At 41.4% G+C, this 22253-nt stretch overlaps 1 protein-coding gene across 1 annotated transcript in view; it reads right to left on the bottom strand.

Annotated features, from left to right (window-relative positions):
* Positions 1-10950, bottom strand: part of LOC124605396 (ER membrane protein complex subunit 8) — a 49579-nt gene extending 38629 nt beyond the window's left edge. The window contains exon 1 of the mRNA XM_047137040.1: positions 10708-10950. Within this exon, the coding sequence (XP_046992996.1) occupies positions 10708-10917 (210 nt within the window). The 5' untranslated portion in view covers positions 10918-10950. The remainder of the gene's footprint in view (positions 1-10707) is intronic.
* Between the last annotated feature and the right edge of the window lie 11303 nt (positions 10951-22253).

Here is a 22253-nt window from a genome sequence, read left to right on the forward strand (position 1 = left end):
TTCAAAGCCATGTGCATGGAAGGATAAGGAGTTTCACTCCACCAAGCATTTCTGGGTAAGGAAATTAGGATGACAGTTTCTACATGTGGACACTTTGGTGAACTGGACAGTGGAGTTTAATCCATAGTTGAGACAATGGGGTGTGGGCTCCCATAGATGATAAATACTGTTCGCAATACTCCTGCTTTCTCTTCGTTATTAAAAACCACGTCTTCACTAAGAGTCTCTTGAATTTAAATGTTCCATAGAGGGGTGGCACTTTTGTCACTGAAGTGCCCTGCAACACACTGATAGCTTCAGCTATTTCTTCAGATCACCATGGCACAGTTTAATAACATATCATTGTTTACGCAGCAAGCATGAATAGCATCTTTTAATACTCCTTCAATATCCTTCTCATGAGTGGTTTCACATGTTGCTTTGGAGGTAAACAGAGGTTCTCACTGAAACCATCACATTGAATGGGTGATCAAACTACTCCAGATGCCCTCTTGGCATTAATGCAATTCGAACAGTACGATTTATAATTTTTAATAGCACAGAGTTGGGTTTCTCATAACCATGTCTCCTGTAGTTTCACCCCAACTGCACAAGTCACTATCTGAGATCTTGTCATTGTACTGGGTGTGAGTTCTGACAAAGTTTGAGGCTGTACCGACTGCAGGGGGTGGGGGGCTTCACACTTTTTCATAGCTACTTGATAAGACAGGCAGTCAAGTGTTTTTATATTCCTGGATTTTCTTCTCCCTCTTGAGAACTGAACTCGACAGCAAATAACAGGCATGGTGTTTTGGATGGTTTACACATGTAGGGGTAACACATATTGATAACTTTGACTATTGCGTTGTTCAGCTTGAGACTATAGGAAGACAGCTAGGGACACTAAGATGGGAAACCAGAGATGTAAGACACTTAGCAGGCACACATGGTAGTGTTTACATTACACAGGGTAAACACACCAACAGAAATAGCTTGCAAATTGCGGATGCTCTGGACAGCTGTCCCAAGGGAGAAGTTTCAGTTCAAAGAATTAACTAGTAACTTCATATACTGTCTAGACGCTGTTGTAAGGTGTCACAGTAGATGGTGGTCACAAACAGACATATCTCAGCATATTCAGCAAGCATTATTCTTGCTCTTAAGTACAGCAACATCAACGGATTCACACTGTTAGAGAGAGATGGGAAATGAGTAAAACTGCTGAAATAGTGACTCCCAATTGTGAGACGGGAGTCTACACCCTTAGAGTGGAGCTAACTGGTGTAAAACACTATTGTTGCTAGCCAAACTAGGAAGGGCAGTGATGTTTAGCATACAGCTGAACACTGTTGCTATAAGCATGGAGTTTGTTAGTGTAAAGGCGGGCCACATCCTTACCTACAGAATACGAGAACAGAAAGTAGTTGAATGTGGTTGACCAGAAGTAGCCTGGAGGTGCAGAGCCAGATTGGCTGATGCTGCAACGTGACAACAGATTGACAGTCCAACTACAGATAGAAAAGGTACGTTGCCACAATCCTTTAACAGCTCCACATTTTTGTCTTTAGAAGAGTTTAGACAGAACATTTGAAAAGTAAATCTGTGTTGCCCTAGGTAAGCTCTGATTTAAGTGTTTTCCCACTTGGAGTGCTGCTCTCAAATGTTTGTACTTTATGATGTTCACAGGGATTTCTACTTCTGTTAGCTCTCACCCCACAAACTCTGTGACTTCTACTATGCCAACATTTGATTCTTTGCTTTCTGTAATGCTTAGAAATAGATTTAAGTGTATCAATTAGTCTGACTGTGTTAAACAAGTGATATTTAGACCACTGAGTTCGTCAAGTAACGTACACGTATCCTTATTGAGTCCCAAAATTTGCACCTCTCATAGCTTCGCTGTGGCAGTGCTTGACAGTGATGCAAACGATCACTTGTCACTGTAAGTTCATCTTTCTTCATTAGCTGCTAACTGCTCAGAAATTGCAGACCAATGTGAAACCATTTTTAAGCTCTAATACACTTCTTCTATCCTATGCCAGAACACGAAAGAGTTGTACACGAGTGCTGCCCTCAAATGTTGCCCTGCCACATGCCCAACCCATAACCTCAATTAGGACTGCGGGAGGACATGTGTCCGAATCACTGGCACTGAAGACACCTCACAGGAGGAGGAAAATTGGGCTTGGCATCACACCTATTACCTATGCCTTAATTTTCTCAAGGAAAACTTCCATCCATCTAAGGCTAGGATGAAAGCTCCAATGTCTACCCTATTATCCTTTGGACACAACAAACAAAATGGACTCCATGCTGTTAGAGGTTAGCACACAATTCTTCATGGGTCTGTAGCATTAGGTTTTAGTGGAAAATGAGAATGTGAATTATTTTGAGTTTGTTATGAGAAGAGATGGTGACTGGTATACACCAAAACTTGTCACAAGCCTGAAGCTGTGATCAGGTAGCACACAATGCTTTGATAAAAAAAGATCAATTTATCATCTTCTCTATCACAGCAATTTCTCCAAACCAATTTTTTTTTTAAAAAAAAAAGAGAGAGAGAAGAGGCTTCTTTGTTCTGAAAGATTCTCCATCAGTTCTGGAGCATACCAAGAATGGGTAACCTGCCACCTCCATTTTTCTTTGCCTGACTCTCTGCCAATGGTGTGGCCAAATACAGAAATGCCATGGGGTTGTAAATATCTGCTTTAAAAATCTTGTTTTTTGTTTGCTGAGATGGCAGTGTTGGTATGGCCATCGATATGGACGAGTTTAATTTGTTTTGTTGCGGATCATACACCCTGATGCCACACACACCAATTGGAGGCTCTCTCAACAGGCACCACAAAGTCATGACAAAGGTTACCTGCTCATTACTGTTGCCCACGAGTCCAGACTGCACAGGCACCTACTCCTCAGCGTACATTGGGAGGTCACAGCTCAGGCATCAGCAGTATGATCCCTGCATTGTCAGGGAGCTACAACTATGACAGGACAGTACATGTCACATGTACAGTACAGTATTTCCATTGCATGTGGGTTGTCAGACTAGATACTCAGTTTTTGGAGAAGAGTGCAAAAATACTTCAGATGACTGTATCTGTACTACACGCAGCAAATTCCTAGATGTCCCAGTCTACATTCTGTAGGTTAAAGTCGCCTTGAACCACTACAACATGCTCTGGATATTGCTGTACTACAGAGCATAGATTTTCTTTGAACGATTCTGAAACTGTCATTGCGGAATCGAATGGCTGACAAAGATATCCAATAAGTTATTTGAGTTCACCTATCCCTATTACTTGCATCCAACTTCACAATTAAGACTATTTCCACCTAAATAGACACAGTAGTTTTGTTGACTGCAATGAACACTCCTCCTCCTCCTCCTCCTCCTCCTCCTCCTCTGGCACCTCATCTGTCTTTTCGATATACATTTGACGCCTCATTAAATATTTCAGAACTTCCTACTATGGGTTTCAGCTTGTCTCATTTCCAAGAATAATTTGAGCATGATGGCTTTCCTACAGGGGCAGTAAATTCAGGAATTTCATTATGAATACTTTTACAATTTACTGTTAAAATTTTGACAGTCAAAGTATCTACTTTGTATGAGGTCTGATTTCATTCTCCAAGTATCGATTGGGGAGTGTTCATCAGAGGACCTCCAACTACCACATAGCCTAAAAAAATCCCAATAGCACTCCACATGTACTCTGCTACCTACACAGTTGCTTCTTCTTTGTGTAGTGCACCCTTGACCTATCACAGGGTGTACTACAATCCTCCACACCATACACAGGCTGAGAAATCTGCAGGCAAAGCTGTCACAGGATCGACAGAGCCTTTGGTTGACAACCCCCACTTGGTTCCAAAGCAAAGTACCCTGATAAACTCTGGGAATTACGCTACAAATTGTGAGTTCTTCCTGCACACTGAGTGAGGCCGGCAGTGTTCATCACTTCTGCCAGTTGCCCATATGAACCAAGGATGGCCTCTTATCAGAAGCAACAGATATCACTGGTGTTGGTGTGAGCCACAACTTGTGAACAACTGCCACCCTGCATTCTCAGAGGCCGACACTTTGCTGAGATGTGTAGCTGGCAAATATATATAGCTGCACCACTCTACACTTAATAGTGACTACAGTGACTGAAAAAAAATCACAACACCAAAAAATAATGCAGAGTAAATTTTGAGATAACCTTTGTCTAGGTAACACATTTATGTGATTAACATTGCAAGATCACAGGTTAATTAAGAGTGAGATACGTCATTGCAAATGTGAAAGGCTGGTACATTAATAACCAGTGTAACCACCAAATGCAAGCATGCAAACATGCATACATTGTGTTGTAAAGGTGCCAGAAGTCAGTTTGTAAAACGGAGTTCCATGCCTGTTGCTTGGTTAACCTATACAAGCAGGGTTAACGTTGTTTGTGGATGACACTGCAGTTATCGTCTGATGATGTCCCATGTGTGCTTGAACAGGCCAATACAACGTGTTAGCATTCTGTTGAGCATGTTGGGTTACAACAGCGGTATATGGGTGAGTGTTATCTTGTTAGAAAACACACTCTGGAATGCTGCTCATGAATAGCAACACAACTGGTCGAATCACCAGACTGAGGCAAAAATTTGCAGGCAGAGTATGTGGGATTACCACGAGAGTGCTCCTGCTGTCATATGAAATCAGACCCCAGACAATAGCTCCAGGTGTAGGTTCAGTGTGTGCAATATGCAGACAGGTGGATTGCATGTCCTGAACTGGACTACTCCAATTCAACACACAGCCAGCACTGGCACCAAGCCAGAACCAGCTTCCATCATAAAACACAATAGATCTCCAGCCTGTCCTCTAAGGAGTTCTTGCTTGACACCACCGAAATCGCAGATGGTGTTGGTTTGGGTCAGTGGAATGCATGCTACAGGATGTCTGACTTGGAGCTATCCTTGAAGTAACCGATTTGTAACAGTTTGTTGTGTCACTGTTGTGCCAACTGCTGCTCAGATTACTGCTGCAGATGCAATATGATGTGACAGATCCAGACACCAAACACCTGGAGTCCAATCTTTTTGTGACCGTACATTTTCGTGGTCACTGCTGCCAGCTGTCATGTACAGTGGCTACATTCCTGCCAAATCTCTTTGTCATATCGCAGAAAAAGTACCAAACTTCTCATAGCCCTATTACACGACTTCATCCAAACTCTGTGAGTTGTTGATAAGTGCATCTATCGCCTTAAAGGCACTGTTGATTAACACAAACTCACCACATCCAATCTCAAAAGTAGCTAACGTTCACGACTGTTATAGAGTGTATATAAAGCAAACCTGATTTTCGTCCTCATAGCGCCATTCTTATGCGACTGGTGCAAAATTTAAAGAGACATCTTTCAGATGTAGAAGCATGTCTACCAACTTTCATTTACGTCGCTCTACTCCTTCTTGGTGTTAAGATTTCTTTTCATTAATGGAAAAGGTGAGAGTACACCTCTTAAATTCTTGCATATGGAAGGAATTTAAAAATCTAACTATGAAAGCACTCGAGGAAAAAAAATTGGTAACCTGCTACTCTTCCAATGTGTGTCAGGCAACAGATGGAACCCCTAGATATTTACCCTTCCCTGGTGACCCAAATGTTTAATTTTTGTATTCATGTGGGATTTTTATGCGAAGGAGTATCTCACATGAGAGAGAAATTCTGGCTTCATTCACATCATCTGTCCTCTAAAATTACAGCTGAAGGAACCCAAATAAAATAACTACATATTTCATGGTTATAATAGTACCCATACAAGTATTAAAATGAAGACTTTACTTTACAAGCTCCCACCGAGGTGGAACTTGATGCAATGGTTCACCCATGCACAGCACAGGTATCTAAAAGCATGTGTCACCACTGCACCTGGTGGCAAAGAAGCCAGTTGGTTGATGGTCATGTGGTTACCATACAGCATTGAATGCTCTTACAGTTCCCAATGGCTATCTGGTTCAACCCAATGGACATTTTGCATGTCGTATTTTTGACTGTACTCTTTTTTCCATGCTGTATCTTATCAATGACTACAATCAAATCCCACTGGCCTCACAAGGTATACACAAAAGAACTAATATAAAAGTATCTGCCTACCTGTATGTCATAGGGGATGCACAACAGTGCAAAGACTTTCAAAAGGTCTGTTAAAAGACAAGTTAAGGAACCTAGACTTATGTTTCACCTACATTGATGAAGTAGCATCTTCATTGTCAGAACAACTTTATCTTCGAGAAGTTTTTCAAGACATCAGCATCTATGGAATACTACTGAATCCCGTCAAATGTGTTATAAATGTTACAGGAGTCCCCTCTTGTCAGATTCAATAAGTCTGCTACTAGCATATGCCCACCTTCAGAAATAGTTGCCACCCTGATGAAGTATCCAGTGCCAACAACTGTGCGAGAACTGCACTAATACCTACATATGACATATTGTCTTTTCACATCTTGTGCTGCCAAAGTCTAGGTGACACTCCATGTGGTACTATAGTAAGTCAATGACAGAAGATTGCTGACTGCTGCCAATGCTGTTGGCAGCTTTCAGCTGCAAAATGCACAATGACTGCAGGTGACAACAACAGTGTCTAGATAGCTGCAACAACACTGAGGTATTGACATACAGACGCGCATACAAAATCATGTTAGACAGGTGGCTGAGGTAGACATGCAAAGCAATTGTGCCAAACCCATTGCAGCTATCAGGGGTATTCTTTTGAAGACCCTTACCATATCGGGGCTCCCAGGATGTGGTTCCACAGCTTAAGTGGAAGAACAAGCTACACTAGGCATGCTAAGCAGGCTTTGTGTGGATTTCACTGCTTGCTCATCTTTTGCTACAGTCCCCTTGTGCAATCTTTCCAGATGCTTCAGCCTGCTCTGTGGATGGGGTTCTGCAGCAGCACAGCAATGGATTCTGGGAACCATCAGGTTTTTCTCTTAAAAACTGACAAACTGTGGTCTTTGCCACCATGATTGGTGTCCAATATTTCAGGTTTATGGTTGAACAGCATAATTTCACCATCTACAGCGAATGTTGACTACTGGCATCTGCATTTTTACAACTCCAGAATAATCAACTGTCAATCCAACTGCATTACCTGAATTTCATAGCTCAGTTTGTGACTGACATTTGGCACTTAAGTTTCAAATATTTCTACAGCAAACAGGAGACAGTAAAGAACTACTGAAAGTTATAGGCCAACACAAAGCAAAACCAGCTGGACACTTAATCAGACATGATATTCTGCTACAAAGCAATTTCATAGGCAAGATAATGACAGGATGACCAAGAACATCCTATATGAAAAATAGGATCAGTGAGGTGGGATGTTCTTCATACATGGAGATGGTGATGATGAGGCTAAAGAGAGGAACCAGTGGCTTCAGAGACAAGGCTTAGCCCTTTGAAATGCACAGTAGTTTCTAATGAGCTGCCAGGAATGTTGGCCCTTCAATTGCAGTTCATGCCCCCGCCAGCTGCTGATGCAGCAGCATACTGTGACGAAGTCACTGGCCAGACAAGAACATATTTACCTATATCGCTAAGCCACCGTTTATCTGAGTCCTTCATGGACTAAGTTATCCAGGCATGCACACTATGAGAGCACTGGTGCAATGCTTTGTATGATTTAGCATGTAGAAAGACTGCCGCTTACAAACCCAGGAATGTGCCCCCTGCCAGAAGTGCAAAGTGACTTACTATGTACAGGTACCAGAAACATTACTAGTGATCCATGTTTTACACATCTGCATGTGGATTTTGTTGGCCCCTCGATATTTCTCGTACTTGCACTATTGACTGATCTACTCCCTCATGCCATAATAGACAAGCCACTTCTTCACAGACCTCATCACAATAGAACACATCACCTTGTGCCGATTCCCAATTGTCCAGCTTTAGAACCACAATGTTATCGAGGCCTCTATCAAGTTGTACAATGCTGACACTCTAGGTAAATTTATAATTAGGTAAAATTTTACATATAAGAAGGTTCAAAAAGTTTCATGCCAGTACTGGATGGCATATCAATTATTTTATGGGCAGTCTGAATCCATTTTTAGAAACTGTGTGTGTGTGTGTGTGTGTGTGTGTGTGTGTGTGTGTGTGTGTGTGTGTGTGTGTGTCCCTAATTTTTCTAAATAAAACTTCTGCATTTACCTAAACTGGTCACCTGTACATAAATTTTCTATGACAAAACCTAACGATTAGCTCCAGATTGGCTTCATAATATCCGCAATGATGTTTGTGAATTTTTTTTTATGTGCCTTGTATACCCCCAGTATATGTCCTATTAACATGATAGTGTAGTTCAAGCAGACAACGGGCCAATGAAGATCCTAAACAAGGGGGATTACGGAAGTGTCCGATTCCACCTGTCTGCTTTGACCCATGATGTCATCAATATGGTGGAAATGGCTATTCTAAGCGGCTCCAATATGGTGACTATGCTGTCACTACATACACACAGCAAGAAACATGAAAATACATATAAATAAGAAGGACGACTGCAGGAAACTGTTTTTTTTTTTTTTTTTTTTTTGGGAGGACAAGCTAAATATATATAAAAAACCATGATCTCAAAACACACAAAATGATGAACAAAAAATAATTGCAAAATCTATAGGAATCTGACACTTCCTTGACCTATATAGGTCAACCGCAGCTGACGATACCAGAACACCAATACCTACATATAAAACTATGAAAATTAAGATCAGTCATTCCCCTTGACCTTTATAGGTCAACCACAACTATTGATGCGAAAACATTAACACCTACAACTATGAAAAACAAAACAAAACCACAACACCTCAAAAATTCAAAACTCAAACATCCCTACAGAAATTAAAACACATTAAATACACAGAACATTACAATTCGAGGAAGGAAAAAAAAAATTATTTATCACCAACAAAGAAAACAAGATGACATATACAAACACAACCAACTCATAAACTCCACACTATAATGACGTCATACACAGCACCCTTATGTCATGGGTCAAAGCAAATGGGTGGAATCTGATGCTTCAGTTGACCCAAACAAGGAAGCAATGAATGAAGTCAAGTTTTGTTCTCTGCCAAGTCTTGATTTAGTATCAAAGTACTAACTTATTCACATCTGGATACACCATGAACTACCTAACAAATATCTTATTTTCCACATTATAATATCGTTAGTGAGCCTTTATTTTCTATGGTTCAAATGGCTCTGAGCACTATGGGACTCAACTGCTGAGGTCATTAGTCCCCTAGAACTTAGAACTAGTTAAACCTAACTAACCTAAGGACATCACAAACATCCATGCCCGAGGCAGGATTCGAACCTGCGACCGTAGCGGTCTTGCGGTTCCAGACTGCAGCGCCTTTAACCGCACGGCCACTTCGGCTATTTTCTATGGATGGCAGTAATAACATAAATGGTGCTCAATCAATGGATGACCTGCTACCTGCTGAGGAACATTAAAATGTCATGGTCAGTGTGCTACTAGAAGTTGAGACTAATTAAATACATTTGGGATTTACTTGGAAGATTTATTGCAGGCAGGCTAGCAACAGTTGTGTATTAAGTGTTAAAGATCACTGAAATATTCCTCAGAAGCAGTCTGATACCAAACATGCTGGCAGATTAAAACTGTGTGTCTGGTCTGGACTCTGTAATCTCACTGAATCCATGCTCTCTGCATCAACACTAGCTGATTTCAGAGACCACATGCTGCATTAAGATGGTAATTTTGGTTACTATGCCTGGTTTTTTTTACTGTCTCTGAGAATTCACCATGTTAAAATCTATCTTTGTGCATTATATCTACTAAATGCCATGACTATGAATCAACGAGCCTGTTTGTGTTGCTACGAATTTCATTGCTAATAACAAATCTATGTATGATCATGTTTGCCAGAAGTTTTTAGTCCTGTAATATGACAGCCCATCTGATATCTGTTTGACCTCTCCTCTTTGCTTCATTATTTTGACATTCTAGCTCCTGGTCATTGAAACTTGGCATTTCAATTGCACAGACAAAAGTTTCTTGTGTAATAAATGGTCCTTCCTTTGCTTTTTTTCTTCTCAGCACCAAACACACAGTCACTTCCAATTAGTAAACTTCACTTCATTTTGTCTACTTCTGTATGAATGTGAATTAGTTACTGGTAACAGCACGACTGAATTCATTTCATAACTATCAATAAATTTACTTTTGGAGCGGCAGATGTGCATTAGTTGCTAGCTCCAAAAATGTTGAATCTAGAGGACGCACTTGAAAGATTTGTTATAAACTGGTTTCCCTTTTTCATTTGGAAAAGCTAGGGCTGCCAGCAAACGTTCATAAAAAGTAGATGTTTCAATAAACAAGATCATCAAGTGTTTGCCTGGTTAAATGTACATGATTTGAAATGTGTTTCGTATTAAATATTTTTCACTCACTAAGGAAATCATTCATCGAATATGAACTGAACTGATGATCCTGTTCGATAGAATTTTTTGGACGAAATGGCTTAATGATAAATTCGAACTGGTATTAAAATTCTGACAAAACACGTTTGTTTCTTTCAGCAAAATGACACCAAGTATGTAATGTTCCAACATCTATCATACTCCTGACAGGCAATACGGTGTATTTGCAATACATAGAGAAGTTTTTCTTAGCACTGACAATAGCGTGGCATTAGTAGCAGCAGTGAATTTACCTGCGTCAGTGCTACCTCCGTCATTGGGAACACTTGTAAACATATGTGAAATAATGGAACTGCATCGGTAATCACCAATCCTTTTGACTTCGCATCCTTCGACTTTGAATCTTCTGCTAACAAAAGACCATTTATAGCACAATGCGGATATTTTGCTGCATGAAGAATCATTTTACAATACGCGCGAGCAGAAAACTTTATTTCCGCCATTCTCGCTTGCAAAGATTACTACTATGAAGAAGTCATAGTTAAAACCACCAATCAGTAGTAATTTAGCAAACTCTGAATTTATGTCTGTAAAACCGGAATGTCATGTGCGCTTAAAACTGGCTCCACTTAATTGATGCTAATTGGTTTCCTCGCCAAAAGTGCTACGCAACAGTTGATAAGCGCAAACAGCAGTTACAGTTAAAAGGCATTTCATTGTTTGGTACTACATCTAAATCCACATCTATTCTCTGCTAAATGCCGTGAGGTGCATGGCAGAGGGTACATCCTATTGTACCAGTTATTCGGGTTTCTTCCTGTTCAATTCACGTATGGAACGCGGCAAGAATGACCATATCGAGACAGTTAACTGATTAAGTAATTACTGCAGCTCGAAATGTGACTAATTTGCTTTATACTTTCACACATTATTCGATTAAAATTGAGAGCCATATAATTTTTAGTGCTGGATCGAGTACTCGATCAACGCAGTTCCAAATACGACCGCTCGGTTTTACTTTTGTAGCGGCATAACATCTGTGACTTTGTAAAGTAGGATCACTGCCCCGCGGGGCAGTTGGAGTTAGTAATTAGTAGGGTCTGCACGCTCGTAGAGCTTACATATTACATTACTAATAAGTAGTGTGAAAATCGTATCTTCATGCTGTGTCACTATTCTACTACCACACTGCCTGTACCCTCTTTGCCACAGTAGAGACCCCGAATTTCCGCGTGGCGCTGCGATTTCGCTGTGCCGGTTATACCATCGAGACTGCTACCGTTACAAACGGTACATCACCACTTCTTCGGTAATGTCGACAATATCTCTCAACAAGTGCTCGTTAATTCCACGAACATCCCACGTGCAAAACTGCTGAATGTCCGCCAAGGCTTGGACGACACTACAGTGCCAAACGACATTGCGATAATGCCTTCATTGTTCGCCACATCTTCGGACCATTCTCATATCGCCGCCGATGCTAAATAGTGAAATGTGCCACGACGAGTGTCGAATTTCTCTACTGACATCACGACAATCATTCCAGATTTGGTCCTGAGCTCACAGCTCATTACCGACATGCGATGTGTTAAAAGTGCTGATAATATTGCAGCAATGCACACTACACGACGTGACCGAAACAGTTTGCTGTGACGTTTTGAACTTACATGTCCGACCAATTCTCCCAGGGCCATATCGCAGGAGAATATTTTATCTTCTCCATAACCTTGCACATCTGGGCATGTACCCTACCATACACCTCATAAAGGAACAGTTTGTCTGCCCTAACATTAAAAAGGGTTGTGTCATGTGGACCAGGACTTGCATTCCGTATCAGCAGGCAAAAACTGGCTGTCATGCACAACCCCCTTTGGTAAATTCCCGATTCCAAAGGGGCGGTACCAGCATGTCCATATTGACATCGGAGGACCACTTCCTGAATCATATGGTTATCATTACATTCTGTCAATGATAGCTTGTGTGACACTATGGATGGAGGCCAAGGCCATATCCGACATATCACCAGAGACAGTAGCAAAAACTTTCGTCAACTGTACGATTGCCAGATTCAGCTGCCCTGTCTCCTTAACATCAGACCAGGGTCAGCAGCTTAAATCCCAACTATGCAATGACTTTGCCACCTATACGAATGGCACTGGTTCCAAACAACCGCCTACCACCCCCAATCCATCGGACAATGAAAGCTGCTCTCATGTGCCACTCAAATCGTGGATGGAGGCCCTTCCATGGGTTCTCCTGGGCATTCGCATGGCACATAAACTAGATCCTGACACGTCGCTCGCCATAGTACATGACAAGCCCCTCACCCTGCTGAATCATGATGTGGTCCTCACAGAACAAGACTTACCAGACTTAGTCTCACGTTTACCCACAAATATACAAAACATCTGTGTGCCACTCCCTTCCACCACATTACACAACGAATTTTTATTCATAAAGACCTGGCGATATGTTTTCATGTGATGCTATGTACAAACAGAGTGAAACCCGCCCTATAACCGCCATTCACAGGACTAAACCGAGTGTTGAAACGAAATACGAATACTTTTGATATCGTAATTGCTGGAAAACAAACAACAGTGTCAGTGAACCAGCTTAGCACACATGCCACAACAGATGCTTCCCTCCCTACCGCCACCTATGCACCCATTAGTCAGTTTCCAAGTACATATGAATTTCCGCGATTTTTTGCCTTACGACATATCCATCACTTTACATGATACTGAGCTTGTGATTGCTATTACCTGAATTGACAGACAGTCGGGTGCAAGCACTGTCACACTCAGTAGTGTGCACACCACTCCTGTCCCACCAGAGGTTGATGTATCAGGACTTATCATCACCGCCCCAGTTTACACCACCACCAGCCCGGCAATGCCTCCAGTGGACACAACAACGCAAGGCAACACTGCCAACATGCCTCCGTCTTCAAACACCATCACCAAACCACTAACAATTAAAGATGCCACTAAGACTATGTCTATATTTACTAATGCTGCCAGCAGCAACCCATTAGTGGCTCTGCCGAAGTCGAGTTTTCGGCGTGCCCTGCGACCCCTGGTGCACCTTGCTGGCTACGACACGTCTTCCATTGCATCCACTGTCACACAGCTGCCCACATTACTTCAGACAGATAACGCACCACCACAGCCTCTCCTCACTTTCTGCTCACTATGGGGGGGGGGGGGGGGTCTCTGTGGCAGCACATCTCTGACTCTGTAAAGGAGGATCGCTGCCCCACAATGCAATAGGAGTTTGCTTGTAATGCTTACAAGTGTTATGTACATGTGCTTACAAATAAATAGTTTGGAAATTGTATCACTATGCTGTGTCACTGGTACCCCATTTCCTACACTTTCTACTTAGAAGCCTACTCATTATTTATGTATAACACATACAGGCAGTAAATACTATATATACTGTAAGACATGCTCCAATCTCCCTCACTGTGAATTTCTATGTCGTTTCTTTGTGTGATATTGTGTTTTTATTCGTCCTTTTAATCAGTAGAGCGTACAGTACTATGAAAATGAAACCTCTAAGTTGTAATAGAAAGACGTTTATACCACTGAACTGAAGCAAACATAGGAAAGTAACTCAAAGTCAGAGAATTTGTATGGGTTGTTAAATTCTGTTGCTAACAAAATCACTTGTTTTGCTGGTAAATAGTACATTTTATGTGCTACTCTTTCCAAGTACGCTTTACTTTTATGTACTTGTTTTTCCACTTCAAAAAGATGATGATGATAATGGTACTTGGTTTGTGGGGCACTCAACTGTGTGGTTATCAGTGCCCATACAAATTTCCACTCTTTACATAGTCCAGACTCTCCACTTTCACGAATGATGATGAAATGATGCAGACAACACTAACACCCAGTCCCCAAGCAGAGAAAATCCCCGACCCGGCTGGGAATCAAACCTGGGACCCTGTGATCCAGAGGCACCAACATACTTCAGAAAGTTGATAAGTAGGTTCAAAATGGCTCTGAGCACTATAGGACTTAACTTCTGAGGTCATCAGTCCCCCAGAACTTAGAATTACTTAAACCTAACTAACCTAAAGACATCACACACACCCATGCCCGAGGCAGGATTCGAACCTGCGACCGTAGCGGTCGTGCGGTTCCAGACTGTAGCGCCTACAACCGCTCGGCCATCCCAGCCAGCTGATAAGTAGGCATGTACTAACAAATTATAGGAGCTCATGTATTACATATCATCCAAATTAATTAAGTGATCACTTATTTAATCGATTAATTTATTTGTAATCTTTTATGACAAACCAGAAACGAGAGTAAACAACTGTAACCATGCCTACTGCGACAAAGGTACTTATAGTATGCGATGGTTTTTCTGAGTCGTTGCGTCGAAGTAGATTAGTAATGGCACCATATCAGTCTCCATTTTTTTTCACAGCGAGATGTCCCCATTATGTGGAGGAACATGCACTTAATGTGTCTGCCCATTCTCATGTAAACGGTTGGCACAAGCAAGTTGCTCCTGTTCTGCATTCATTTCAGCATCCTATTCCGGTACCGAGGGTTCAGAAACCTTGGTCTCCATGCTTGAGTGTGATGTGAGCTGAGTAAGGAGTGCACCCTTATCAATGTACGGGGGTTTCAGCTGTTCTATTGCAGCTGTCTCCTGTTTATCATCCAAATTCTGAAACTGTGACTTCCTCCAGTGATTGAGCTGTAGTGTCCATCATACGTCAAAACAAGTGTGGGCGCACTGAGCCACATGCGGGACTGTTTTTTCCCAGGTCTTTGTGTACAAACACACTCTACTCTCCAGATCTATCAATGTTGGAAGGCTGAATGTTCCTCATACTGATGATGACTTGTTGGACAAACTGTATACATAGCCCAGGAACAACTGACCATTTGAATGCTCACATGATTAATTCTACTGGAACCCTCAGCTGCTTGCCATAGACCAACCATGTGGGACAGTTTTGATGTTCTCCTTCACTGTCGTTCTTAATCTGACAAGAGGAGGCCACGACATTGGTATCACCGATTTACTTCAAACTTTTTACACCATTAGAAGGCAATTAAAAAATGTAGTATGAAAGTAGTAAGGTGTACTACTCCGATAATTCCGAGAAAATCGCAATAGAAATATTGCGCGTCCATTATGTAAATCATGTATCTGTGCAAAAGAAACAGCTGTAAGTATTCATTGTGGTCATGTAGTCAGCTTTTGCGCAGGGCAAGAGCGTTGTGGTCGAGGCTACAGTTCAAATGCCGCAAACACTTACATTTTAATGTATATTTTTTCTTCTCTGGTTTCATTATTTAATTTATATGACATTTAATAGGTAATATAATGAAAAAACGCGTATTTGCATGAAGTTTCAATTAATGTTTTCCATGTCTGAATTACAAATAACATCTTGCAATGTATGATGTCAAGAGCACATCTGGCAAGTAATTCTACATTACTCTTTTGGTCTGGCACTCTGTGACTTACTATAGTACTGATCGTGAATAGCAGCATTCGCATCAGTATTTATTGAGGTTTGAATTGGGCTTTCAAGCCTGTTCCTCGTCCTTGAAAATTTAATTACAAATAATAAATAGTCAAATAACATATTAAATTCAATCAACTTTATGAAAATGTTTGTGGTTTTTTTTCATTACGTTACCTCTCAAATGTCTTATAAATAAAATAATAAGACCAGTGATGAGATCAAACATAGGTTAAAAAATAAGAATTAGCAGGATTCGAAACATTGCCTTGACAATGACCTTTTTGCTATACACAAAAGCTAACTCATGACCATAATGAATTCCTATAGCTGGCCCCTTTCCGCAGACACATGAGTACATAACAAATGCATAAAACTTCTCTTGCGATTTTCTCGGAATTGCCAGAGTAGTACATCTTACTACTTTCACATTATGTTGTTTTAATGGCCTACTAAAAGTTCACGAAGTTTTAAGTTAATCCGTGATCCCAATGTCGTGGCTTCCCCTTGTGAGTAGGACTAGCGGTGGTGCTTCAGACCACGTGATAAGCTGCGCTTTAGGGGCAGCTATGAGCATGTGGTTGTTGGTTGGATGGTAACTTGCAATATGGAGGTGGCTGCCGCCACACATTAGTAAAAGTTTGTTGAAAAATTGGCTTCCAAATTGCCTCTTAAGATCTGCAGTTATGTCTTACAGTACACCAAACTTGGAGAGCCATGAGTGCACTGGCACCCTCACGACAGCCTCAATAGATATGTCTTCTATTTTGATGATTTCTGGCCACATCGTAAAACGATCGATGAACATGTGGCAATAACTTGGCCTCACAGAGTATGGTAGCAGCATTTCGATGTCCACATGTATTTGTGAAAAAGTTACCAACAGTGTTGGGAAGTAAGCTGTCAGTCGAAAACCGTGCCTGCCAATTTTGTTAGGCTGACATGTTAGGCATGCACATGCTCGTGCATGACAATCTTTTTACAGTCCAGGCCACATGACTTGGTGGAGACTAACTTGGCTTTGGGTCAGATTCGTGGGTGTACTATATTATGCAGTGCATAGAAAACCTTATGATGACACTATTATGGTATGTAGAGCCGCTGCTTCCGTTTCGCTATGTCACACCAAAAAATACCGTTCAGCATATTCAGAGCTGACAGACATCTGAGCTGTAACGCCTTTCGCTGCTCGTTTATAAGGCAGCCCAAGAGAGGATTTTCTTTTTGCCTCAATGCTAGCTCTGCCCAATGAATTAACTTCAAACTGGCACAATTCAAAGATAGACAGTCCGTGACAGTTGTCGTTTCCTGGTATGTAACACACATCAGTTGCGAGCTGTGCGATGTACATGACTTGCCTGAACTGACATGGGGAAACGAGGTCTGCATCTTGCTGAAAGACAGCTACCAGCAGGTTGTGGTCCGTAAAAACTGAAAAGTGTCTCCATTCAACATTTGGCACTTAAGTTTCAAATATTTCTACAGCAAACAGAAGACAGTAAAGAACTACTGAAAGTTATAGGCCAACACAAAGCAAAACCAGCTGGACACTTAATCAGACATGATATTCTGCTACAAAGCAATTTCATAGGCAAGATAATGACAGGATGACCAAGAACATCCTATATGAAAAATAGGATCAGTGAGGTGGGATGTTCTTCATACATGGATATGGTGATGATGAGGCTAAAACACTTAAAAACAGTTCATAGCTAAGTAAATAGCAATTAACTCATGGTCAATAGCACTCCATTTTCAGTTCTGTTGCTGAGTTAAGTTCTTAGTGAAAAATGTGAATGGCTGCCATTTGTCATTAACTTTTTTTTTACAGAGATGCTCCCATTTTTGTCCAGCTTCCATCTACCATAAACCCCAAAGGGTGCACAATCTTTGATACCCCAGCAATGTTGCCTGTGACAGATTGTAACAGAACTAGTCTACTACAAATCGCTAATGAGTCTATATTATGCCTCAAAACATCTGTATTTTTTAACTCTGCTGGGATAATGGACACATGTAACGACCGTTGGGGCTAAGTGACAGTATTTTTCTCTTGCCTGAGACAGCTTAGGCGAGTCAGCGACGTGCCTGGGAGGGCTGATCGCTTCAGAACATAAGACTCTTTCCCTAAGCCCCTCAAGGGTCGCAAAATTCCAAGATCTCACAGGATGCCAACGACCATTCTTGTTTGTTGGTTGGACAAAGGTCGCCCTTTGATGTAAGGAAATTCCATTGAGTCCTGGAAGTATTCGGAAGTGTAACGAATCTGTTCTCCCTGCAGTGCACTAAAGAATGTGACTCCACCATTTTGTGCATTCACCACCTGAGAACTTTCAGGTTATGGGAGCTCCAGCAGTCGCCTGCCACTATTTTTTGTTTATCCAATGAGCGACGAGACAGCAATAGTCTTGCCAAACTTCAGACAACTAAGGGGTTCACAGTGGGCACTGCTCAAGAATTAAAACAGATTCTCGCCTGCGATTTGTGCTGGAAAGAGAAATCCTAGGTTGTTAGGCTGGTAATTGTGATAGACTCTTCCCTCAAGGACGAGGTGCTCTGGAGCGGAGGGGTGTGGCCCTAGAGAGGTTGGAGAACAGTGTGGGTCTTCGAGGTCCGATTTTCGATCGCCGAGATGCTTGTCTCCAGCCTTGGACAGGTTTACGGTTTGAGCAAGTATCGCTATTTCGCAGTAGCGAGTAACAGGCAACTTGTACATCCTTCAAATCGCAGCTTGTGTTGTATTTGTATCAGTTCAGAGTTGGGCGTAGTATTCAATAGTTTCTTTTAATCGTATTTGTGAGCTGCTCTGACCTATAGGAACGCCACCTGCACTTGTGCTAGCAGTCTTTCTTGATATTAGTTTCAATTGCTCATAAATAATTAAGGTATTCAGAAATTTCAATTAAGGTATTCTCCATGCTAATTTGTGTGTGATTCAAATAATCACAGCCAAATGTTTGGTTTGATAAATCGTTCTTCTTTACGAAGAGTCTTTGTTAATAATTAGATTAAAGTGTTGCATACACAAGTTTGAGGATAGTTAGGATTCCATAATCTTAAGTTTAAAGCTAGCTTTTCGTTATTACACTATTCTTACAACAAATTTCGTTATGAGTATCATTATATTTTATATTCTACATCAAGAAAATAAACTAGAGTGAACTGATCCACCCAAATTATTTCGCCCAATTTCATGACTTGTATCAGGCGACCCTTCATTATTGAAAATTGTATACACATGTTTGGTCATATTTCTTTATCTTAATCTGTGCTTTCACTGTGCTAGTGAGCCATTGCAGTACAGGTATCCCCATGGAGATCAGTTTGAGGACTTTTCAGTGTTAAGATTTCATTGTTACATTCTGTATTAATGGTTGTTCAACGAGCATACATCTCTTTTTTAAGGTAAAAAATTGCTGGGAGGGTTTTCCTTTTTCTTGCTGAATCCTTGAGAGAGACAAGCAGATTCCACAATCGCTAGCGAACCCCAGATCATCTCACAGCAAAATACAACCAACATAAAAGGAGCAGATCAAGGAAAGGAAGTAACATTTCAAGATCTTTCTTTAGGTCATGGAAATCTGCTGTGACATCTGGAGTACACGGTATTTTACGATTTCTTGTAATATTTTTGCTCATGAGTAACACTGTGAGCGATTCTTGGAGGGCAGCTTGTTTAGGCATGTGATGTTGGAAATAGTTCAGCATGCCTGGGAATTTGTGGAGCCCCTTGTAAATTATGGGAAGGGCACCTGCTGTACTGCTTCAATCCACTCAGGCAGTGGTAACAGGCCTGCCATGGAGACCAAGTATTCCAGGGATTTAACCTCATGTTTTCCCAATGCACACTTCTTTTGTTTAAAATTAAGCCATATCCTTGTAGGCAGCATAAAAGCTGCTGCAAGAGTTCGACGTGCTGTTCTTCAGAAGAAGATAATACTAGAATGTCGTCCATCTATCAAAATATGAATGGTAATTCTTTAAGCACCTTATGCATGAATCGTTGCCAAGGTAGGGTGGCGTTTCTGAGACCAAATGGCATACGATTACACGCAAAAAAGCTGAATCATGTAATCAATGCTGTTTTTTTATGTCGGACAGTGCCGAGGAGTTTGGGAAAAGGCTTTGGCACAGTCTATCATAGAGAATATTTTTGCATTTTTAATGGTACTGTTAAAATCGGCCATGTTGGGTATGGGGTAGCGCTGTTGAATTTTGAGGGCATTGAGTGGTTTATAGTCCCCACTTTCTCTCCATGGATTAGCTTTCTTATGAACCATGTGAATTGGGAAGGCTGATGACTACTGGATTTGGCCACAGTATCTGCTCTCAGATCAGTCGAATTGTGTTTACACTATGAGTAGCTTCTCTGGAGTTATACGCCGCTGGCTGAATGAGATTGGGTTGACTTTGTCTTGTGCGAATGTGCTGCTGAATATTGTGTGAGCATTTCCTGGTGGCACTCCAGGTTAGGCGAGTACTTGAAAGTCTTGGCAAAGATTACGAAAAAGTCATTACTCAGGTAATGTATGATCTTGCCTACAGTACATGAATCATTATGACTCAGAGAGTTCTTCCTGCAAGACAAACATGTGTGGGCCCCAGTTCAACACAATATTCAGCCACAGTATTGATCTGAATTACCTCATGTCTTGGCGTTATGCTGCACTGCCTTGATCTCTACATGGCCAGAGGAGGGCTTCTTCATATAAAGCTGGACATATCTACCATAGATACTCTGAGCCCAGCCCTTGCAGTACATTGTCTTCAACTGCTACTGATGTCAAAACTTACTCCACACTAGCCAACACCCCAATGTGGGTCATCCAACTTCGACATCACATAGCTAGCTACTGCTTCTGCTGTCTGCTGGTCTATGGGTCACGGCTGAACCTAATGCTGCAGGGTTTGAACTAGTGCCATCCAGGTGAGTCCACCTCCAGGATGACGCCAACCAGACTCTGGGCATCTCCACAGGAACTCTGGTACAGAGCGTGTGCACCACCGTGTTTCACACCTGACCTGCTGCCAAGCCACAACCTGTTTGGCATATACGAATCCTGCTACAACGGACTTGCATCCACATGCCACTGACACTGCATCCTTTACCAAGGTGCTCGATTCAGGGCACTGTGCCACCTCATCTATTCTGCTGCCCAGTGTTGTGGCCTCACCTGCCAGTGCATGCCACCACTGGCCCGCATGTCCAGTACTCAACCAGTAATGGCATGTCAGCTTTTGGTATAGCACCACTGAGAAATCGTTTTTGTGCAAGGAAACTGCTCCACTGTGCTTTATTGAGCAGACCAGCTATTGTCATCATTACAATAATGTTCTCTATTATCAAGAGTCGATACCTGATCACACCGCTAAGTTACATAAGGATTAAGTAGTGTTCATAAAAGGGTAATAGTGTTGTGAATAGTAAGCCTTTCCCCTCATATCTTCCTAGCGTATTTTTCTTATTGTTATAGACATAGGCTTTTCAGTGAACAAGTAAGGGGAACAAGGGGTTACCACAACAGAACAAATAGCTCAAATGAGGGCAGATAACATAGACTTGCATAGGTATTGGATGCACTGGAAAATGACAGGACCTCGTCCTGTTTATTTGTTTCTGTCCTAGACACTTGTGTCGCTACCCTAGTTTTCTCTTTTTCAGGTAAGGCAGGGAAGAAAGTGATAACATTTGTGGAAAACCTATTGACAGCCATGAAGCTGTTGTTGCTCAGAGGGACAGTTGTTACATATGGTTGAGTTACGTTTAGTAATACATGTGAAAACATGTATAATGTATCTTGACAAGTTCAGAAATGTCCAAACGTTCGAAGTGCTGATTAAGGGTTATTGCATCACCATAAGAGTCAATATAGTTGTAGGATAACGAAGAACGGTTAAATAGTGAGTCACAAAGACAAAGTGAATCCATGGAAAGTCTTGTGGGTAGAATAAGAAACCACTATATTAGTAAGTATGTGTTGATGGGGAGTGAGGGTGGAATTTCCTAAAGATTTGGCTGGATCCATAGAAATGGCAACAGCTTTAGAACAGATAAAAGCGGTGATAAAAAAGGTAAATTTTCTGCTGACATCAATTGTTACAATTTTGGGCGATCACGCCACATATGGCATGATTACCACCTCCTGTGATGTAGGAAATGTATAAAGTTAGGGCATCACGTACAGGAATGTAGGTAGTATATGGAGCAAGAAACGAAAGTACAGAATGGTAATAACCAACCATTAAATGACAATAGCAGACCGAGATCCGCCAAACGGCGCTCCTAGTAAATTTTAGCACAACTAAAACAAGATTTTTTTTCTTTTTTTTTTGTCATCAGTCTAC

This window comes from Schistocerca americana, chromosome 3 (assembly GCF_021461395.2).
Source record: "Schistocerca americana isolate TAMUIC-IGC-003095 chromosome 3, iqSchAmer2.1, whole genome shotgun sequence".
NCBI classification, from domain to species: domain Eukaryota; kingdom Metazoa; phylum Arthropoda; class Insecta; order Orthoptera; family Acrididae; genus Schistocerca; species Schistocerca americana.